This window comes from Lytechinus variegatus, chromosome 17, assembly GCF_018143015.1.
Source record: "Lytechinus variegatus isolate NC3 chromosome 17, Lvar_3.0, whole genome shotgun sequence".
Taxonomy (NCBI): Eukaryota; Metazoa; Echinodermata; class Echinoidea; order Temnopleuroida; family Toxopneustidae; genus Lytechinus; species Lytechinus variegatus.
In genome coordinates, this window is record NC_054756.1 from 17730530 (window position 1) to 17751956 (window position 21427).

The following is a 21427-nucleotide window of genomic DNA, read 5'->3' on the forward strand; positions in this document are numbered from 1 at the left end:
GAAACAAAATGACCCGGAACAGCAGTTTCGTCCTATGTTTCAGAGCTGACAAAAAATTGCTAATAGTATTTTGTTGCTTAGAATCAAGCAGGACTGGAATCGAGGAATAGACTGCTGTTTTGATTCATTAATTTTCGACAAAGACCTCTTTGCTGTTCTTTGCCATGATGGACAGTTGACAATGCATCTTCTATGTTCTTGAATCCTTCGTACATCACTGAGCGAAAACTCGGTGTTATGCAACCGTCAACCTGCGAAATCTACTGCAGACCGATCAGAGCGATCACGTTATTTCCAATTCCATCTTAGCAGGTTTCGCAATTGCAACGGGAGACGGTTTCTACAACATATAAAACCTATTGAAATGCCCGACAAATACCGATGAAGTACTGAGAGGTATTTGTCGAAAATTGGTGCACCAGGGCTCCGTAACACAAAGATTACCGATCAATCGCTAAATGAACTGACCAATCAATATCAATGTTACGCGCGTATTGGTTTGAAATACTGACCAGGGACCAATCAGTGCGGTTTTTCATATTTGCAATCCATCGCAAACCTTTGTGTTACGGAGCCCAGGAGAGCAGATCGTCCTACGATTCGGACCGGATGATAAATTGCAAAATAGTCGTTTATCCAGAGTCCATGACGACACTGCAGTCCCTATTTACCGACCTCCGACAAAGCCTGCTTTGTCGTGAAGGGCTTTTGGCAATAGATTCCTCTAATCATGGAAGGCGTCCCCGCAGTGGTTGTGAAAACTCTCTATTATATATATCTGTCTGTCTGTTTTGTTGAGGTGACAATGACATTAAGGTACATACTTCCTGTACAGCTGAACAGTTGGTTGTAGAAGGATATCGGTCTATCAGGGTTGGTCTCCTCTACCGTGAATGCCCGACTGGCTCCTGCCTGGCCTAGCTGCCTACAGATGACCTGGACGTCGATGATACCCCACGATGGCGTGTGGCATACCGTCAGCCATATCGACCTCGCCCCGTCGAGGATCTCGACGATGCCCGAGAACTGACTGGTGCCGTTCACCAAGCGGACCTCTGCAGTGGAGTAACGATAAAATGGAAATGTTTGTTGACGGTCGAAGTGAGTTAACATGGCAAGCCTGCGCCAGAAACTTCTTGCTCAATGTTAGCATCTGAGTGCGTTGCCAATATATCAATCATTCCGTCAATCAATTAATGAAAAACAACGAAAAATAAACAAATTGAATAACAAAATATAAAGAGGGCTTAAAGAGAACCTAAAGAATGGCCATATATATTCATCGATAAAGATTGAACAAACTCGTTAACATGGTTAATAAATTGATACATGTACATTAATAATGAAATTCAATACAAGTGAAAGTAAAACTTATAATTAACAAGGACATGATCGATTTCAATTCATGAAGTTAGTCCTAATACTTAGTTTGAGTAATATTATGTGATGCAAAAGTCTGGTACGAAGTTTTGCAAAAGAATGAATGTCTAGCCGACGGTACGTATGCCGACATACTGTACGTAAAGAGACCTTAATAATTGTCAATTCGTCCACTCATCACATGGTCTACCTTCATTAACTCTATAATGCGGCCATTCCGTCCATCAACATTACGCCTAACGTTGGTTCAATAATCATTTGGTCCAATCATCACTTCTAATCACCAGTTGGTCTATTACCATTTCGTCTAATAACCAGTTGGTCTATAATACTCGTTTTATTCTCATTCATTTTACTCAATTAACACTTAGTCTAATTAGAAAATTGGTATATGGACTAAATGGCTGTTGGACCAACTGGTTATTAGACGAAATGGTCAGTGGACGAAATGGCAGTTAGACCATGTGGATATTGGAAGAACTGATGGTAGACCAATGATAGTAGACGAGTTGGCAATTGGACGAATTGGCATTCGAAAACATGAAAATAAACCCGTAAGAGAATGGACACACAGACAGGGGATGGGGGGGGGGGCATTAAATTAATTTTATCTCATGATGATCTTCAACACATTTTGGTCATTTCATCTCCACTCTACCTCCTCTTAAAGCCACATATGCTCTCTCTCATCATCCATTTTTACTTTAAAAACGTCGACATCAACAACCACAAATTGCATGAATCACGGAAATATCAAGATGGCTTGACAGAATTAACCTGTAACACTAATAAGGTAATTAAAAAAAAGATTTTTAAAGGGCGGGAGTGCGAATTCAATGCTGTCCGGAACAAATTTGAAGGAGTCGGGATACATAGTTAATGGTTATTTTAAAACGATTCAAATATCTTTAAATCTAATTTTATGCTTTAAATCAAATCATTCCCTCCCAAACCTAAACTTTCTTTTTACTTCTGAAGGTTTCCATGGCGAAGAAGAAATGTAGCAGGTTTCACGGTACACCATGTATCTTTCTTCATTCCTATTATTTCATGTTATGCTGATCCTTTTCCTCGTGAATCCGGGGAGCGTTTCATCAACATTTTCATGCGACAAGTTGTCAGATCTGACAACTTTCCTTGATTCTGATTGGCTTAGAAGCACTGCTACTATGGTAACTGTCTGATAAAACAGGATTTGTCGGATCAAGTCCTGTAATGAAACGCTCTCCAGGTTTTTTTTTTTTTTTTTTTTTAATAATTTACCGTATAAAAATCACAATAAAATACATTGCACAAGATATGATATTAAATATAAATATATAAACATGCACATAAAAATATACAGTTTGTTCGTTGCAACGTTGGGAGTTTTTCAACAACATTCAGTTTTGACAAAAATATTTGCAAATGTAAGGTTCATTATACTGCTGGAATTCATTTTCATTTTTTGTACCAGATACTAGGAAAAACAAAAACAAGCGCCAATGTCGTTTTCTGTAACAAAATAAGACAAAAAACAAAACAAAAAAGGGGAAAAGTAAGAAAATATTAAGAAAAAGTTATTAGTCGTCTTGATACTTGATATCATATGTGTTTGGATTTCAGATATCGTCGTATATCCTTTTTGACAAGATGATCTCTGTTGAACCACAAAACATTATTGTCAAAGGATAAAAACAAAGGTAGACATCTAACCTTAGTCAGATCTTATTCCCAAATATTATGGGATTAAACAGGTATTGTTCTTCTCAATCTTGACATATTTAATCCTTGAGTCAATGGAAGGTGTTACAGTCTTTGTGTTTCAAGCTTCGAAATTTTAAAGCAAAATATGAAAACAGCTGTTGCTAATGGGGGTTCAAAGGAAACCGCATATGGATCATTGAAATGATGTTTTGTATATTCATTTTTATCGCAATGTGCACAGGAAATACATATTTTGCTATGTGATTTTTTTGGAAGTTTTAAAAATAATTTTTTTCTTTCCCTTAAAAAAAGCCATATTAGCAGTCTTTTTGCCATAATGAGACAACAAACATGATTACGTGAATCTTATTCTGTGAATTTTGTAATCAATATTGCTTTTCAATTAATTTCTGTTTTTTTTTCAATGCTTTTCTCATTGATAATTACTATAATAATATATTTAGATTTAAGGAATTATGATAAAAAGTATGATTTTGAAAAAAAATGCAATTATCGAAAAGACAAAAGAAAAAAATCAAACTTATATTGGGATAGCAATGCTACCCCCCCCCCCGAAAAAAAATTTAAAAAAATCCTAACCCACCGGGGTAGTCACAAAAGAGATATTTGAAGCATGGACCCTGGTATACTGGGCATGTTGGCTCATTGGTAGTAGTCAGAGGGCCCATCTTTCGAACGGAAGTTTGTGAGTTCGGTCTCCGTCCGAGTCACACCACATATAAAAGACTTCTTAAATAGAAAGATCTCATCAGAAGCTAGACGTATATGAAAATGCTAATGCTAATTACATGTATATCTTTCGAGGTTCGCTGGAACAGGGTAGATTTACCCAGTGTAAATTTCCCGAGTTATTGTCCTATTATTTGTATTTCTTATTTTACGTCTAGTAAAAATTCCTCATCATTTTCGAGCTATCCGTACACTGCAAAAACTCCGGTGTTGATTTACCATCTATTTTATGTCCACAACAGACATGACAGAGAAGTAGTGGAACAACACAAGTTTGGAAGCAACCGATGTTGTGTTAAAGGAAACCAAAACCCAAGACAAGAAGCAATCTTATTGGAAAGAGTGAAATGAGAGGAACAATTAAAAAAAAGTTTCATCAAAATCGGTTATGAAATAAGCACGTTATGGGAGTTTGAAAACTCTTGTTGTACTTTCTATGGGCATCCTCAAATTGGCAAACGTGCTTCAAAATGGCTGATTTTTGTGGACAACTCTCCATTTGTTTTGTACACAAATTTTTAGATTTTCCTCATTATCTTTCAAATTGCATCTTGCCTCGTTCTGAGCACAACATTATGTTCTGGGGACATATAATTCACACCACATAATATGTCAAGGTCAGGAGGAGATAATGTGAAATATGTAAAATAATGGGGGAAATCTGAAAATTTCTGTACAAAACAAATGGAGAGTTGTTCACAAAATTTTAGGATCCCCGTAGAAAGTACAACAAGAGTTTTCAAACTCCCATAACTTGCTTATTTCATAACCGATTTTGATGAAACTTTTTTTAATTGTTCCTCTCATTTTACTCTTTCCAATAAGATTGCTTCTCTTCTTGGGTTTTGGTTTCCTTTAATACTAATTAACAATTAATGTTTTATAAACATCTATCTGTTGTTATAGCAAAAGCAAACTGGTGTAGCTGAACACTTCTCTGGTGTGGACGTATATATATTCCGGGCTGGTGACAAGTCAACACCGGTGTTTTTGCAGTGTAGATAATGGAACACCGTTGAAGAATCGAATCTGCCCGCATCTCTACAGTTCAATCATCAAAGGCATATCCCATGCCCTCGTAGGAAATCCCCATACAACGCTTAAAAAGTTCAGAGTGGTGATGAGCCATTAGAATAATTGTGAAATACGTTCATTTGCTTCTCTCTGACCTTTTTTTGACGGATTTACAGCTTCAATCCAGGCATTTCCTCTTGTTAATGTGTGGTTGATTAACTAACTAAATAAAATTGTTTGTTGAAATAATGATACTTAATCAAGGGCAGGAGCCTGATCAAACAGCTGGGGACAGCAATATTATTGTTTCAATTGGATCGATGTATTTATCATGAATCCAAAGAAGGGCATTTTGTAATTTGTCGTCGATTTCACTTTCTTTGCTTTGTTTATTTATTTTTTTGTAACTGTGTTTTTCTTCCATCAAACCCTGCCAATTTATCGAAGGTCAAAATCTACCGATTAAAGTAAACTTTGGGCAAAGTTCATTCAGAGTTGTTAGTGAGAATGGGAACCGTTTACGGTGTATAAGTGGCTCGAGTTTCTGAAAGTGGTTGATGGCTTTCGAAAGAGTTTGATGGCTTTCGGATAGATATTAAAGAAAACAATTATATATTGTGCATCATGGCCATGATCACCAGAGGATGCATGCACGTATTACTGTGTGTGCTGTCATGACTGGTGCACGAAATCCTTCAATGTAATTTTTGAAAATACAAAAGCGCCCACATGACAAGCTCGGTCGATTTGCTCCCTCTTTTCCGAGTTTCTTCCATTTTTTTATGCGTCTTACCCCCCCCCCCCCGTAGTCAAGATAGTCTTTAGAAAGAAAGTATCATACTTTGTTTGTTTTACAAAATTATTTCATTTAAAAGTTACCCAAACTCATCATGCCCATGGAAAAAGCAATTTCAATGTGATACGCCATTACTCATATTTATCACAAGGATCATTTCTTTAGGTGATATGAACTATCCGCTCTTTCTTTCTTCTATTTCACTTTATACATGTTCTGAAAGGAATGTTCATCTTTTTATATGCATTAAATTCAAATTAATCAGGAATAGTTCCAAAAACTCTATCGTGAAGTGGCAAAAAAAAATTCCAAATACTGACTCATAATTTCCACCATAAAGTGTGCATGAATCGGGGAATTCGGAGAGGTTACCCAGCGAGGTTATTTTCAAACTTTTCCTGGAAATGCCGTCAGCTCTTCGTTTCCCAACTTCGCTGAAAGAAGGGGTAAGGTTGCGAGGAGGGGGTAAAATTGAGCTGCAACATTCGATCCTCCTTAAGCCAGGGGTGCTGAAAGTTGAATTTATCATGACAAGGTAGATTAGGCAAACGAGAAATGTACCCCGGGAGAAAGTAGGTTAAATCTGGCAAAATCATGCTGTTTGTGGAGAGTAGATAAAACAGGCAACATCTTTTATGAAAACTATTTTCGAACGAATATTAGTGAAGGAGGAGCTCCGTGAAATAGAAAGATACCTCACAGATGTTATAATCAATCTGCAACATATGCAGGAATGCGCGAGGCCTGTTAATGCGGTTGAGGCTCAGTAGATCTATTCGAAGTTCAAGATGTTACATTTTGAGCAACATAACACCAACAGCGATAGAAGAAACAGGAACAAGTGTCTGACACTTATTGCAAGAAAAGGTCGCGGTTATGATAAATATAACCTTGCTATTATATGTGGTGTATCAACTAACGGGGAAAATGTGACTAGAGTCTGATGCCTATTATATGAAGTTCTACCCCAATTTTATTCTTAATAATTCAACGAAAATCAAATAGTTATTCGACAATATGTTGCGTGTGGATTCCATGACTACAGGCTATGATAAACAAAGATTATACTCTTTCTGATGACATCATTATAACGGCGATGTATATAATTATGTGTAATCCCGAACAAGATCGTTGGTCAGTTGCCATAACGACCAGACCTACCAAAGATTGACCCTTTTATATGCTTAAAACCCTTCTTAACTCATTAACCTTATAAATTCCTATTTGGAGAAATAAGGACACTAAGTCTTTACTTCTACATTGACATAACGTCCTTTTATAGTACTCGGTATATCAAACGATCCGAACGGCACCGCAACCACAGAAATGCTATATCCAAATTTTGAGGCTAATGAGTAACAATTTAAATGGGCAGATAATCTTTAGTCCAAGCATTATGTTTATAAAATAAGGACGCGTCTTAATTTTCCTTTGGAAAAAGGTTTACCATCCTCGTTTGCTTATGTGGTATAGGATCATTTAAACATTAACCTACTTATTTATATAACGGATGTTATGACAAACATTGTCCAGTATAACGGAACAATGTCAACAACAACATGTAAAGTCGATTAAACCATGCAGGTCCTGTGTAATAACAATTGCAACGATTGTTTTGCATGTACAATTTGTGCCAGCTTTGGGTTCCCTTCCATGCTATTTGTGGTGAATAACGATCACAACCTTCAACCTTCTTTTTTAATTGCAAAACGGATGCGGTGTTTAATATTGCATAGCGGACCAATGTCAAACAAACAATAGCAACAGCCAACAAGTATCAGCCAGCCCCCCCCCCCAACAAAAAAATACTAATAGGCTTGTTCTTCTTGTAGCTATGTGGTGACTAAAATTATGAACAAATGTAATTTCAGTGCTCTTTACAAATATACAATTTTCACAAGTAAATTAAGTTAGTGAAATAAATATTAATACGAACAAATTTTCACTAAAATTATTATATATTTTTTACAGTTACACTGCAAAAACTCGGTGTTGATTTAGCACCAGCCCGGAATCTATATATGTCCACACCAGAGAAGTGTTAAACAACACCAGTTCCGTTTTAGTCTAACACCAGAAAGGTGTTTATACAACACCAATTAGTATTAAAGCAGCATCGGTTTGATTCCAAACTGGTGTGGTTTCAATACTTCTCTGGTGTGGACATATACATGTATAGATTCTGGCCGGGTGTTAAATCAACAACGGATTTTTTGCTGTGTACGAAATGTGTGTTTTAAGGGGCGACCTACTGAGAAGATCGGTAAGGAAGATGAGATTTTTATAGATAATAAGATTAGGGGTTATTAGGAATATATTATTAAAATTGAAATTAAGTTCATATACATGAATGCCGAATTCTGTATGATCTCAATCGCTACGTTATTCAACAGGTTCAAAATGGGCGTTGGGTTTGGAGAATATTCTCAAACTTTTGAGAAACAATTTAAAGTAAACTTAATAATAGGCAAAACGCTAATACGTCATAATAAGTAGAAATTCAATGTAAATCGCTTAATCAAAACAGGTTCCCATTACACCTCATCCAACGAAAAAAAAATAAATGAAACAATATGACCGTACAATCACTGAACATACACCTCGTTTGCCATTAGACATACGATAAACTGATTCAATTGTCATCAATCTGCATGCCTAGCACGTGTTTTTGATACCACCTTTTAATTAATTTAGTCCACAGTGACAGACGTGTTAATTGATAACATGTATGCATGATGTAAGAGGTCAGTAATATTCATATAGAGCTTTCTTAAGTATGTGCATGATTGACCGTATTTTTCTGCTCTCAATCACAAATGCTTGCACCGAGGGGGGGGGGGGGGTAAACTCCAATCCTGCTCGAGCAGGCATACACAGTGTAATCTTGCACCCCTCCCCCGATATATCCGTAAAAGCATTGACCATGATGTTGAACATGTTGGAAATGGAATAAGCAATCTCAAACAAAGTTCGCTAAATCTCCTTTAAGAGCAAACTAGGGGAGGTTAAACATTTATTATTTTGTTATGTTTGTACTGAACACACATTAAAGTATATAGCATATATAATAGCATGTGGTGTTGTATTTTGTTTAAAGACTCTGGAAGCTTGTTTTGTGGAGTATTATTTGATTAGACTTATTTTTCTTCCGCATTCACAACATTCGAATACAATACAATTTCCATTACGTAACAAACATAATATATCAGTATTTGATTTTGGTATGAATCATAAAGAAAAAAATACAAAAATAAATAAGTCATTTTAAATGAATATGATCTACTACCAACAAAGAAAATTTAACATTTACAGTTTGCAGGAGAAGGATTGTCATTATGAGCAGATTGCTTGAAAAAAATGACAACCCCGATTATGTGCAAGCTAACTCTAATTGCGGCACCAAGAGGACATTCAACCCCTCCCTCAGTTTCCCCAGAATTTTGTTTAAATAAAAAAAGTATATATATTTTTAAATAGATTGTCATTAATCTACATGCCTAGCGCGTGCTTTTGATACTGACTTTTAATTAATTTAGTCCACAGTGACAGACGTGTTAATTGATAACACGTATGCTTTATGTAAGAGGTCAGTAATATTCATAGTATAGTGCTCTTAAAATACAATTTTTTCACTCTTCAGTGCGCGACAAGATTTCTCCAATTTGTTCGTGTTCGCCCTGCGCCCCCCCAAAAAAAAAAAACAAAGCATTTTGACAAATACATTGTGAATTCCCTTTAAATAGAAACAATTCAGGGTTAAGAAAGTAGGTGGATTATGAAAATTATAATTATGTATATAGTCAAGGGAGTTTGATATATCGGAGACCTCGACTTATGTAAGATCCTAAGGGACAGCTGGTGAATTGTCTCTCAAGTACAGCTATGGAGTGCGAGGAGACCGTACGGGTGCTCCACCATGCAATGTGTATGATTTTGAAAATTTGTAGATTGAAATTTGTGTAAGTTCGTCATGCACACTTAAAATGATGGGCAACATACTGTCCACACAACAAGTGGTTAAAAAGATGTATCCAACTCTGGGAAGTTTTCAACCAATACTTTCTAGTTTTCACACATTATTGGTTTAAAACTACCCAGTATTGGATAAAGTTTTAACCAATTGTTGTGTGGACAGTACGTTGCCCAACATTTTAAGAGTGTGTTTGTCGAAAAATTATTATTGATAACGGTAGGTCGGCGGCAATTTTGTCATGTAACTAAACCTTGAAGCAAACATTACATGTATAATTTACTAATTCTCCTGAGAATTATAAGTACTCTTGAAAAAAGCTTTCCCCAATGTTATATCGATAGGTTGTGTGGGTTAGGGTGTGTGTGCGTGTGCGTGTGTGTGTGGGTGTGTGAGGGTGCCTGTGGGGGTGTGTATGTGTGTCTGTTGTTGAAATAACACCTTATACTTTTTAATACTAATTTTCCTTAATGTTTTGAAGATATTTCCCCGCAATAATTATATGTTTACATATTTACTTACTGAATGCCATTATTCAGGAGCCCCTTTAACGTGTTTAACAAATAATTTAACTTGGATTAAACTCTCAACATGGTCAACTAAATTCCAAATAACATATATTCTCTCAGATGAAAATATTCTTTTAAAGCGTATTAATATCTTATATCCAATCTATGATCTTGAGTACATAAAAACCTTCTGAACTTTCTCAATCTTTGTTAAGTCGTATCTTCCTCTGAAATATGTCCCCAAATTCTTTGGTCGATGACAGTAATGTTTTCGTCCCACGGTATAATACGTCGGTGTTTTTTTTTTTTGGGGGGGGGGATTTCCTTCATTTAGAATTTCTAAATGACAAACATGATCACGCTGGATATCTGTAGAATTCTTGATCCATAACTTCCCTGTATTTCTTTGAATAGGATAGGTAGAGGGGGTTAGCGGGGGTTATATGCTACCGTTTGGGTTAGCCAAATTCTAGGTCGGTCTAAATTTAGGTCTAATTTTACTACGATAATAGGCCGATGTGATTATAATCATATTCGTTGAACTAGATAAATCCAGTGTTAACATCATACTATTTCCTCATTCAGGTCACGGAGTCTTTCAACATTTTAAGAAACTTAATCTTCATGTTCTTGGTGAATTATCTCGATGGATCAATCACCGATGTATCCCCATCCATATAGCATCTTTATCTCCTATAAAAAAGCTTTTTTCATCCCACCAACCAATACTGAAAGATATACAAAGACAGCTATATCACCAGGCCTACTAGATCGCGTCAAAGACACCAAAAGCCTATTCTTAACACCTGGATATGTTTTAAAGGTGTCATCGACAAATCCGCAAGAGGTCTTTCTCGCAATGGTTCTTCCCCCTCTTTCCGTCTTGGGGTGTCAGGTGCAACGCCAAATGGTAGGGGTAATTGCCTCAAGAAATGGGCTAATGAGGGGTGAACATGGGGTACGATTAACAACCTTCCGTTGGAGGAGATTTGTTGGGGGTTGGATTACTCCGTTAATCCAGAGTTTGTAATCCCACTCGTCTTGCATTACCAAACTAAGCTTCTTGACAATCATACTACCTGAAAGTGGTAATTGACTCCTCTTAACGATGCAAGGATGTTTTCTATTAAAGGTTGCCCCCTAGATCATGCTGTATTAGGAGTACAATTTATTAATTTGCACTGTTTGCGTTCATCATTATCAATCGTAAAAAAAAAGAAAACGGTCATAGTATGATTATACAGGTAGCAGTCGGTTCAGGTTAAACAATCCAACCACTATGAACACATTCTTTGTTTAATTGTAGAGAGAATAAGCATCAAGGGTTTTCCTTAAATAATGTCCTTTATTTCATTTTACCGGTACTTCTTTATTAATACACAAGCGTCCCATATCAATCGTAAATATTTCAATTATTCTCTTTTCTTATATCTTTCATTTATATTGACAAATTCTATCAATTTACAAATATCTATCATTTATTCCTAAATATACATGTAAGTGTAGCCTCATTCTATATTCTATCATGTTTATGGACATCTTCATTAATAACGATTTTCTTAAAAGGCTAAATAAAAGTTATCAGAACCTTATACGACAAAACCTGGAAATACTTTTGAATATATTCTTTTAACAATAAGTATTTATTTTGTTTTAAATTAAACTCTGGGTTCCGTTTTATAAATATTTGTTATGCTAACAATTGCACGATTCCTATAACAAATATTCTACCAACCAATAAGATTGAAGAATTTTATTAGCTTTAAACTATTATTTAAATTTGTTTATTTTAACAAGGTTTATGATACGGGCAACTGGAGTGGTCAAATACCAAATGGAAAACCCTGGCTATAAGGCTGGGTGGTGGACATTTTGGTGATTACTGTTGCACTCCCTTTCTCTTTCATTTCAGTCCTCATTGTGACGTCACAAGATGTTATCAGTCGGGGCATGAGTGATAATGAGACGGAGCAGGATATGAATATTAGATTATGAATGAGATTTCCTGTCTGGTATTTCTCCAATGATATTCCATAATTAGAACAACAAAACTTTGATCTGTCAGTACCTGTCAGTGGCATGGTCCGAAGTGACATTCCAACAGAAATTCTGATGAAAATGTATTCAATTCTTATTCAAATAAACTTTTATTTTCTTTCATATTCACAATATAATCCACACAAATTCATTTATCATAAAAGACTGTAAAATTTTAAAAGATTCATTAAAGAATAATTCATAATTAATAACAAATTGTTCTGGATGTGATTGTGTTCAGGTTAAACGATGATGTTGATCTGCGAATTAGCACAAAATCATTAATTGAAAGGCGTTTTACATTTTATTTGCAAGGATTATTTTAGCCCCCCTTTGCCCTCTATCTCGATTTTTTGTCCCCTTCTGATACCACCACCACCAGCACTACTACTACTACTTCTGCTGCTACTACTACTACTACTACTACTACTACTTCTGCTGCTGCTGCTGCTGCTGCTACTACTACTACTACTTATAATAATAATAATAATAATAATGATAAAAACAAATAATAATGATAGTAATGATAATAATAGAAATAGAAATAATAATAATTATAATGATGATAATAATTATAATGATAATAATAATGATAATGATAATAATGATAATAGTGATAATTATCATGATAACAATACTACTACTATCAATAATGATAAAAAATGAATATTTCTAATGCACTCTTTAATAATGATAATATTAATATGATAATAACACTCAATATTTACAACGCGCTTTTCCCATATGGCCCAAAGCGCTCAAAATTTCAGGTAACATATTCACACAAACAAAAATCTGAATGACATGTTAAATGAAGGCAGTTGCCTCGAACAAAAGAGTTTTAAGGGACTTCTTGAAGGACTTGATTGTTGTTCCTATTTATTATCTCTTTCGATTTCTCTGTTTTCATCTCTGCACTATACCCCCCCCCCCCTTCTTCCATAGCTTTTATTTCTTTTCTCTTTTCTCTATTGAATTATTCTCAGTTTTTTCTTGATGTCGAAATATTAAAAACTACTGCATCATCCTCCTATCAACATCTTGCTTCATGGAGCCTCCCACTGCCCACTCCCCTCGATGATTAGACAGGTTAAAATAAGCAACAAAATAAGTTATCCCTTCTCCAAAGGCGTATTTAGTATTCCAAGGATGAGGTGGGGAGGAGAATGTCAAAGACTGAGGAGGGGATTAGGAAAGGAGAAAATGGCTTAATATATTTGGTGATTATCTTATGTGTGGTTAGTGTGCAGTCCCTACAACTCTAGACATTCATCGTTTTTCAGACTTATCCCATGCCCCCACCCCACATCCCCAGCATCCGTGGGTGCCCCCAGCCGAACCAAGGGACCCCTTCTTATGTTACTCATGTGCATGTCACATGCCAAGCATTTAGAACATGACGAAAGTTCATGGCCCAAAACTAGATCCTTATCCGTTTCTTGCAGACGATGGTTCTTTTAAAGGAACGATATTATCGATATCAACATATTGACATGAGACTGGAGGCCACAGAATATCAACATTAATTGCCAATATTCAGGAAAGGCCTGGTGACATGCTTATCAATTTGGCAAGTTTGCAGTCGCATGGATATAACGTTTGTCTGGACTTGAAACATACTTTGATTGGACGCAGTTCATTTAACATTGTGAACTAACCTTCCTAAAAGACGAAGGAAAACGTATATACCTAATAAAGGATACAAGGTATCCATGGAATAAGCAAAACTTTAGTAAAAAAAATCATCGAGTAATGCAAGAGTTTGGACGAAAACTAATATAAATTGCTAAAAAGGAAAAAAAAAATCAAATTATCTTAGTGTGATATAGTGGCCTTTCCAAAACCCCCAATTCATTTTGTCCGCAGGGCTTTCCTCGCTAAGGAAGACGTTATTTCTCTCATATTTTCTTGCAATTCAAGCTTGTAAATTTTCATATGAAAAGTTCACATCAAGGTTAGTTTCTAACACTTTGATAAGAAAACGATATATAATTGTAGAGGAAACGAGTGTTGGAAATTACCACTGGGAGTTGAAACAGACATCGTTTTGAGCTAAACTTGGCTCTTTTAGCATCATTTATTCATTATTTAAGTCTGATGTGATTTGCTGCCATCCTTTATTTTTAAACGATGTCAACAAGATGAGTAATCGAAACCATTATCCCACGGGAGTGAGCGGGGAACAAAATGAAATCATATTCTCGTTATATCAATGTTCATATAGACTTTATGTTTGCTGCTCTTGCTAGATCAATTTTGTTTCTTATGATACTTAAAATAAAGCCGGAATACCAAGCGAAGCTCCGTCCGTTTTAAGTCTCTTTTGGGAAGGTTAGTTCGACGATGATAAGAGTATTCAAGAGGGATGTCTTTTACCCCATCTCACCCCTCTTCAAATCCCTTCTCTATTTCCAATCGTCCTCTGTCAATGGTCGTACACAGCATGGAGAAAGGCAGGGGTGGTCAGTTACCTTATTTATAAACCTACATTTCATTTAAAAAAACCCCCAAAATTGTGATCCTGTTTGGTTTTAAAATGCACAGTGTTATAAACTTTTTAGACTATTTCTTTCTCTTTCTGTTTGTTAATTTTTTATCCTAAAATATTCACATGACATGAAAAATACTACAGCGACAAAAAAATTCTTTAATTTCACTCCACTTATGGTAAACGTATAACTTCAAAACATTTGTGAGCGTGGCAAGGGATACTGGACGTGCCCCTCAAACTAGGCATGCTAGGAGGTGTTCCATTCTCATACTCAATACAATACCTGAGATAGGAAATCACACATGAATACTACATCCTCTCACAATGATGCGCTTACAATAGGGGGTAGGGGCGACCGATCCCAGGGTATCCCAATAGCTTTAAATTGATTCAAAGTTACTCATACATCCCATATAGATCTAGGTGATATGGTGGGTAGAATGGCTTCAAGTACAAACATGGAGCGAATATTAATGGAATGGAATCATAATTGGTTATCCTTAAAACGTTTCTCTAAAAAGTGTTACTGAAATTAGTGAAAATGGATAAAGCAGGGACATTGCAGCGTCTTGTATCCTGTGCACTTTAATTGATTAGAAATTCTGCTAGCCATGTTTTCCGTTTGCTAAGAATTGACTTATAATTTATGTCGTAAATATCTCGTAGATATGTTTGTCATTTTGCCTCCTAAGAAGATTCTGCTAGGATCGAAAGCTTAGGCCCCTTTTGACTCTCTCGTAAATATCTAGGTAGATTTTGACTAACTCGATATATTATATTCCATAATCAGAGTCTACTCAAAACCAAGATAATTGGATCGCGCGGATGCTTAATTGACAATTGTTCTGCGATAATGACTTGAAGTTCTAGAAAAATAGACAGTAACATATTCTACTCCAATTTAACAAATTTCAGAGTAATTAAATAATTCATGAGGTATCTAATGTAATACCATTTTTCTCCACATATACCGTCTTTTGCAGAGAAAGCACATTCTTCTATAACCTGTAACCATGGTGACTACATAATATGCCTAACACAATCGAAGCTCAAATTTTATTTCAGTCATCAGGAGCGCGGTTCGTGATGTCTAATTATGTAATTAGCTTAATGTCACTAATAATGAATGTATTTATTCATCAAGATATGTGGTTGGCGGATCTTACGGTAAGGTCACAAGGTTAGCCTTTGTCATTTGGACCACATACCTTCTTTCTCTCTTCATGCTATTTATTCCCCACTCCCAGTCACCAGTCCTTACCCATTGTTTCCCTATAATCCCACATATTGTGTGATTCACGATCGAGGAAAGAGATTAATAAATGAGATTAGCTTTTGAAATACGCCATGTTAAGAAAAGATTTGGTGCATCATTCCCTATTCTTGAATTCAAAATATGAATATAAATAATGTGAGTCAAACTATGACAAGCCAAGTAGGGATGCAACCTGCATGCGGGGTTGACATTGATAGATGTAATTATGACAGGCCCTGTGTCACGCTTGTGCTAAATTACAAGGTGAAGAGATAATGCTTGGCATGATATTCTTTCAAAATGTTTTGATTAGATGAAAGTTGCTTACTCTACAAGTTGACAAAATAACGGTGCACAAGGGGAAATTGAAAATTGAGCAGTTATCCCCAGAATTTGCCTGAATAAAATTAATAATTTCCATGAGCATTTAGAGGTTCCTAAATGTTTTCAGTAAGTCATTTTTTGTTTTTGTCTGATCTCTAATCCGTTCTTCCAGTATACACACTTCGGCTGAGTTCAGTATTATAGGTACATTCCTAACTTATCATTTTTTTTTACAAATTCGTGAAAAATATCGCAAAACAGAGCCGAATCGGTGAAATGATGATTTGTACCTCAATGGTTTGCAATCGTTCTTGGAGACCGCATTTGTGACGAAAAATCGCCCAAGTGGTCAGGGTAGTTCCAAAAAGTCATCACCACCTTCTAAACGGTTGATAAGTATATTTCCTCCACGAATGATAAACGGATATTCCATCTTCAACTGTCACTTCAATCTCTCTCACAATCTCGACAGCAAAATTACGTCATAAGCTTGCTCTGAAGTCATTAAAGTAACTTTCTTGACCAGATCCGGTACTGGATGCATTTACTTTCGAGGGTTTACCGCAGGCTAAAGGGCAATATTTCATATTCATATTGAAAAAAAGATAAATAGTTTAAACTAGCTGATAAGTAACTTCCTTCCCTTAATCTTGTACTTCATATCTTTAAGATTTATGTTCCTATCGAATATTCAGGGGAAAGGTGTGTATCAAATATATTTGATTAGCTATAATCATCATGATCACGTAATCAGGAAAATCATATTGGAAGAGCTGATAAGACTTTATGCAAGTGCCAGTGATTAAACTGAGTTTATCCTATGCTTATCTAAGATTGGAATTATGAAATTTACAGTAGCAAACTATCAGGAATACCGGTAGAGTCTGAATTAAACATTTTAGATTCTGTGTGACCTCTCGCTAAAAATATTAATAAGTGTTTATAGGCCTTTAGGCAGCTGACTGCTTTAACTGGCTAATTTTCATAATATAAGATTATGAGGCTAACTGGATTGATAAGTGCAAATGAATGATTATAGATAAAGCAATAGAGACGCAAATAAATCAATTAACTTATTGTTTAAAACTTACTGAATGACTGAACGATAAATGAATTTAAATATAAACAAAAGATGTTATCATTATTTAAATAACAATAAAAAGGTATATTATAAGTAATGAATCAATTGACTACTTGCTTATCAAGCAATGAATCTTAACAACAACATCATCAATGCAGCAGGGAAGTTGGAAATAAATACTTGAACAAAACAAATTGCTTATCAGCTATCAGGTTATTCATGTAAAATTTATATATTTTACATGTTTAACCTCATAAATGTAAACGAGAACAGCGTATAGATTTACAAATAAAGGAATGGCTATGATGAAAATAATTCCCCAAATTTACAAAATATGGAATTGTTTTCATCAACACAATAAACATAAACATTAACAAGACGTGAACTTTCCTATTCTCTTACCTGATAAATGCTGCGAGTTGCCAACATTCCTTAAAACAATGATATGGACGATGATAAGCCTCCATAGCGATATCGCCATTGTCATCCACCGATTGGAAGTCGTCTTACACCTTGCCATGATGACATCAGTGCTTCATCCCTTCAAAATACGTTCGAAAATAGTAAAGTCTGGGTGTAACTAATTTCTATTCTAAGTCTCCTTCATCAATATACAGATCGGTGTTAACCCTGTAGGAATGGAGTAACCATTAAGGAAGGATTGACACATCAGATTCGTCTAGATGACTGACGACGTTGGTGGGAACGTCTCTTTGACCTTCTTTAATAGATGAGGTAAATTCAGTAAGTGAAAAACAGTGTGACCCTTGAATGAGTATGAGAGACGTGAACAGCTCAAAGTTAATCAGATGTCTGATGAATTTGGGGTAATTGTTTCTGCAACTTCTTTGAAAACCGTTAAGGTGAGCAGAGGCTATGGTCCAATAGCTTCTGTCGCTCCTTTCTCAGAAAATGTTAGATGACAGTAAACTCACTGTTAATAAATGGCTGTAATCAATTAATCATTTAAATAGCAGTGAGGATAGCCCACTTGCGTATAGATGATTGAAGGCTTCGGTCTGAGTGTATAGGTCCCTTTTTCTATCAGCAGAAGAAATTTCATCCTGTAAAACGCAGCGTGACCAATTCACGATATCGATGATATGAACAGCTAAAATCCATTCAGATGACTGAATGCTGGTCTGAAAGCTTTTGCAACTATTTTATCTGATGATCCAAGGGCGGCCTGTGAAAACAGTGTGGACCAGCGAACGATTCTCACTGGTACGAACAACTCGAATGCGTATAGATGACAGAGTTCTTTGATGTGAAGGCTTTGGCAACTCCTTTATCAGATCGAGCAAATGCAACCTGTATAAACAGTGTGACCAACGAGCGATATTGTAGGTGTAACCGAGTCGAGTGCATCATAATGACTGAAGACCGCTCAGTCTTAAAAGCTCAGTCAAGTTCGGGTATGACGGGGAAACTTGTCACACCCTGGATGAACTTTGGACGAATGAGAGCTATTGAATCGGACGTAGCTTGTGACAAGCGTTGGTGTGTGTGCGTTACATCCTAGTCATGCTAGTGAGACATGGGAATGGTTCAGGTATTGGCTTCAAGGGGGGGGGGGGGTAAGGGCGTGGGGTGGTTGGTTGGGAGGGGGTGGGGACAACCGATGGCGTGGACTAATGTGTGTAATTATTCTCAACCCATCGTACCTTTATAAATGTTTTGATAGGCCTTTTGAGGCTGTGTGTATGGGTGTGTGCGCGCGAGGGTGCGTGTCTGGGTGAGGGATGGGACTGGTAATTTCAGGTGAAATCTTTCGCTTAGATGACAGTATGTTAAAGGCTACTTGCTGGTGGGGAGCTGGTTTAAAGTTTACCATACAGATTCAAATTTCTCGGTTATCATTCAAATTCAAACCAAAGTTAAAATTCATCTAAAATAAAAAAAATAAAAAACCTATATGTAAATAGAATACATTTCCATTGCATGTAAGTACACTCGGTGTTACAAATGAGTATTAACATTATAAAGAACGTATTACAACATGGTTATCATTTTGTGTTTTATAGACTATTCATAATGCATATTTTAAACAGACACGTGTAAATAACAGTAAATATAAGAAATACAGTATATGAAGAGTTTGGTTGCAAAAGGGGTTAGATCCACTTCAGACCATTCAGAGAAAAATCATCTTTTTTATTCTCACTTATTGCAATATTCTTATGAGAAACTAAATTTCTCATAATGTACTACCCTATCATGCGAACATAAAATTGGGTGTAAAAGAAATAAACCTGTCTTAACTTTTACTATTCATTTTTTTTCCGAAATTATCATTGTGGACCTAACCCCTTTTGCAAGCAAACTAAAATGAATCCATTCTGTTTTGAATAAAAAGTGATTTTTCTTTGCCACTTTTATTCACGTTTTAATGCAAATTTAAAAATTTCTCTGGTATCATCTAAGCGACTGAAATATGTAGGTTTTGACACAGAAATCAATAAAATTTATGAACAATGGACCTAACCCCTTATGACTGATTAACTATTCAGAAGGCTTTGGTTGCAAAAGGAGTTAGGTCCACTCCAAGAATTTTTGTTATTCTCCCATATTGCAATATTTTTATGCTAAAGTAAATTTGTATGATACCCTATCACGTGAACATGATATTGGTAATAACAGAAATCTACTTGTCTTCATTTTTTTCTTTCAAATATTCTTTTCCATAAAAAATCTTTGTGGACCTATCCCCTTTTGCAACCAAACTGAAATGGACCTAACCCCTTTTCAAAAAAGTCATTTTATTTTCCATTTTTGTTCACTTTTTGATGGTAATTTCAACCTTTTTTGGTATCATCTTATAAAGCTAAAATCTATACATTGAGACCAAAAAGAAAATCAAATTTGACGAAAAATTGACCTAACCCCTTTTGCAACTGAGCTCTTCATATGTCGAAACATCGCACGAAGAAAAAAGAAAGAAGCCCGGTTTGCATCTAGGAAGGAAAGCTCTAAACTAGTGTTTTGAAAGCTCTAAATTTCAATTCATGCCCCCCCCCCCCTCTCTCTTTCCATCTTCCTCTATCTCTCCTAACGGATTTGAATGTGCTTTCGTTAAATGGATAGCACGTGTGCCTAATAGCAGGATGCTAGGAATTTTCTAAAATTGAGTTTGGAAGATTTTCTGGCGCAAAAATACCAATGTTGAACTTCCCGGGCTTGCATGATTCAGTAGTTTTTCTTAACACCTAGGGGGTGGTGACCTCATTATCCCTGGTACATTTTGGTCTGCATAGTCCAAATAGTCTAATCATAACATTTTAATTCTAACATGATGCCTGCTGAATGTTGTGATTGCCGTAGAATTCGTACAGAGATCACTAGGTTCCAGTGGGCAACGGGCCAACATCTATCCCATTAGCATGGTAAGTTTGATTCATACACATTTAAAAGAAAATGTACACTGAAAAAACTCCGGTACTGATTTATTACCAGCACGGAATCTATATATATATCCACACCAGCGAAGTGTTAAACAACTGGTTTTGGTCTAACATGAGATATGTGTTTATACAACTCCAATTCGTATTAAAACAGCATCGGTTTGATTCCAAACTGGTGTTATTTCAATACTTCTCTGCTGTGGGCATACATGTAGATTCCGGGCTGGTGTTAAATCAACACCGGAGTTTTTGCAGTGTATAGAGAGTATTGTGATATATCCATGATAACGGGTTCGATGCTTAGCACTGAGAGACCGATGAGTCATATTGAAGGTTCCGAATACTTAAAGGCAATTGCACCCGAAACATTCCTTGAGGTCTGTTAAAGTACATAGAGTGTCCGTTGTCGCTTCTGATAATAGCGAGTTTTCATTTTACGATCCACGACGGACTAACGAACGAACGTAGAAAGAGAACTGTCATTTTTTTATCAAACTGAACAACCAGGAAGTCTGGGTCGATAATTGGTCAATCAAAAAAAGCAGTTTCGTCCTGGACTCTGAACGACAAATAGGCCTATGCAACTTTTTCGTCAGCTCCGAATTTAGGACGAAACTGCTGCCCCAGTTGACCTATTTTGGACAAAGACCTCCTAGCTGCTCTTTGTCATTTGACGGATATTTTCAATAATATCCTGTCTTAGAATCAGGAGTTGCGAAAAACTCCACCTCTT

The 21427-nt window shown here is 36.0% G+C and overlaps 1 protein-coding gene across 1 annotated transcript in view; it reads right to left on the reverse strand.

The window, feature by feature from the left end:
- LOC121431027 overlaps window positions 1-18722 on the reverse strand; it is a 34489-nt gene extending 15767 nt beyond the window's left edge. Inside the window, exons 1-3 of the mRNA XM_041628490.1 lie at window positions 18229-18722; window positions 17696-18059; window positions 825-1055 (exon numbers count right to left, since the gene is read on the reverse strand). Of these exons, the coding sequence (XP_041484424.1) occupies window positions 825-1055; window positions 17696-17813 (349 nt within the window). The 5' untranslated portion in view covers window positions 17814-18059; window positions 18229-18722. The remainder of the gene's footprint in view (window positions 1-824; window positions 1056-17695; window positions 18060-18228) is intronic.
- Between the last annotated feature and the right edge of the window lie 2705 nt (window positions 18723-21427).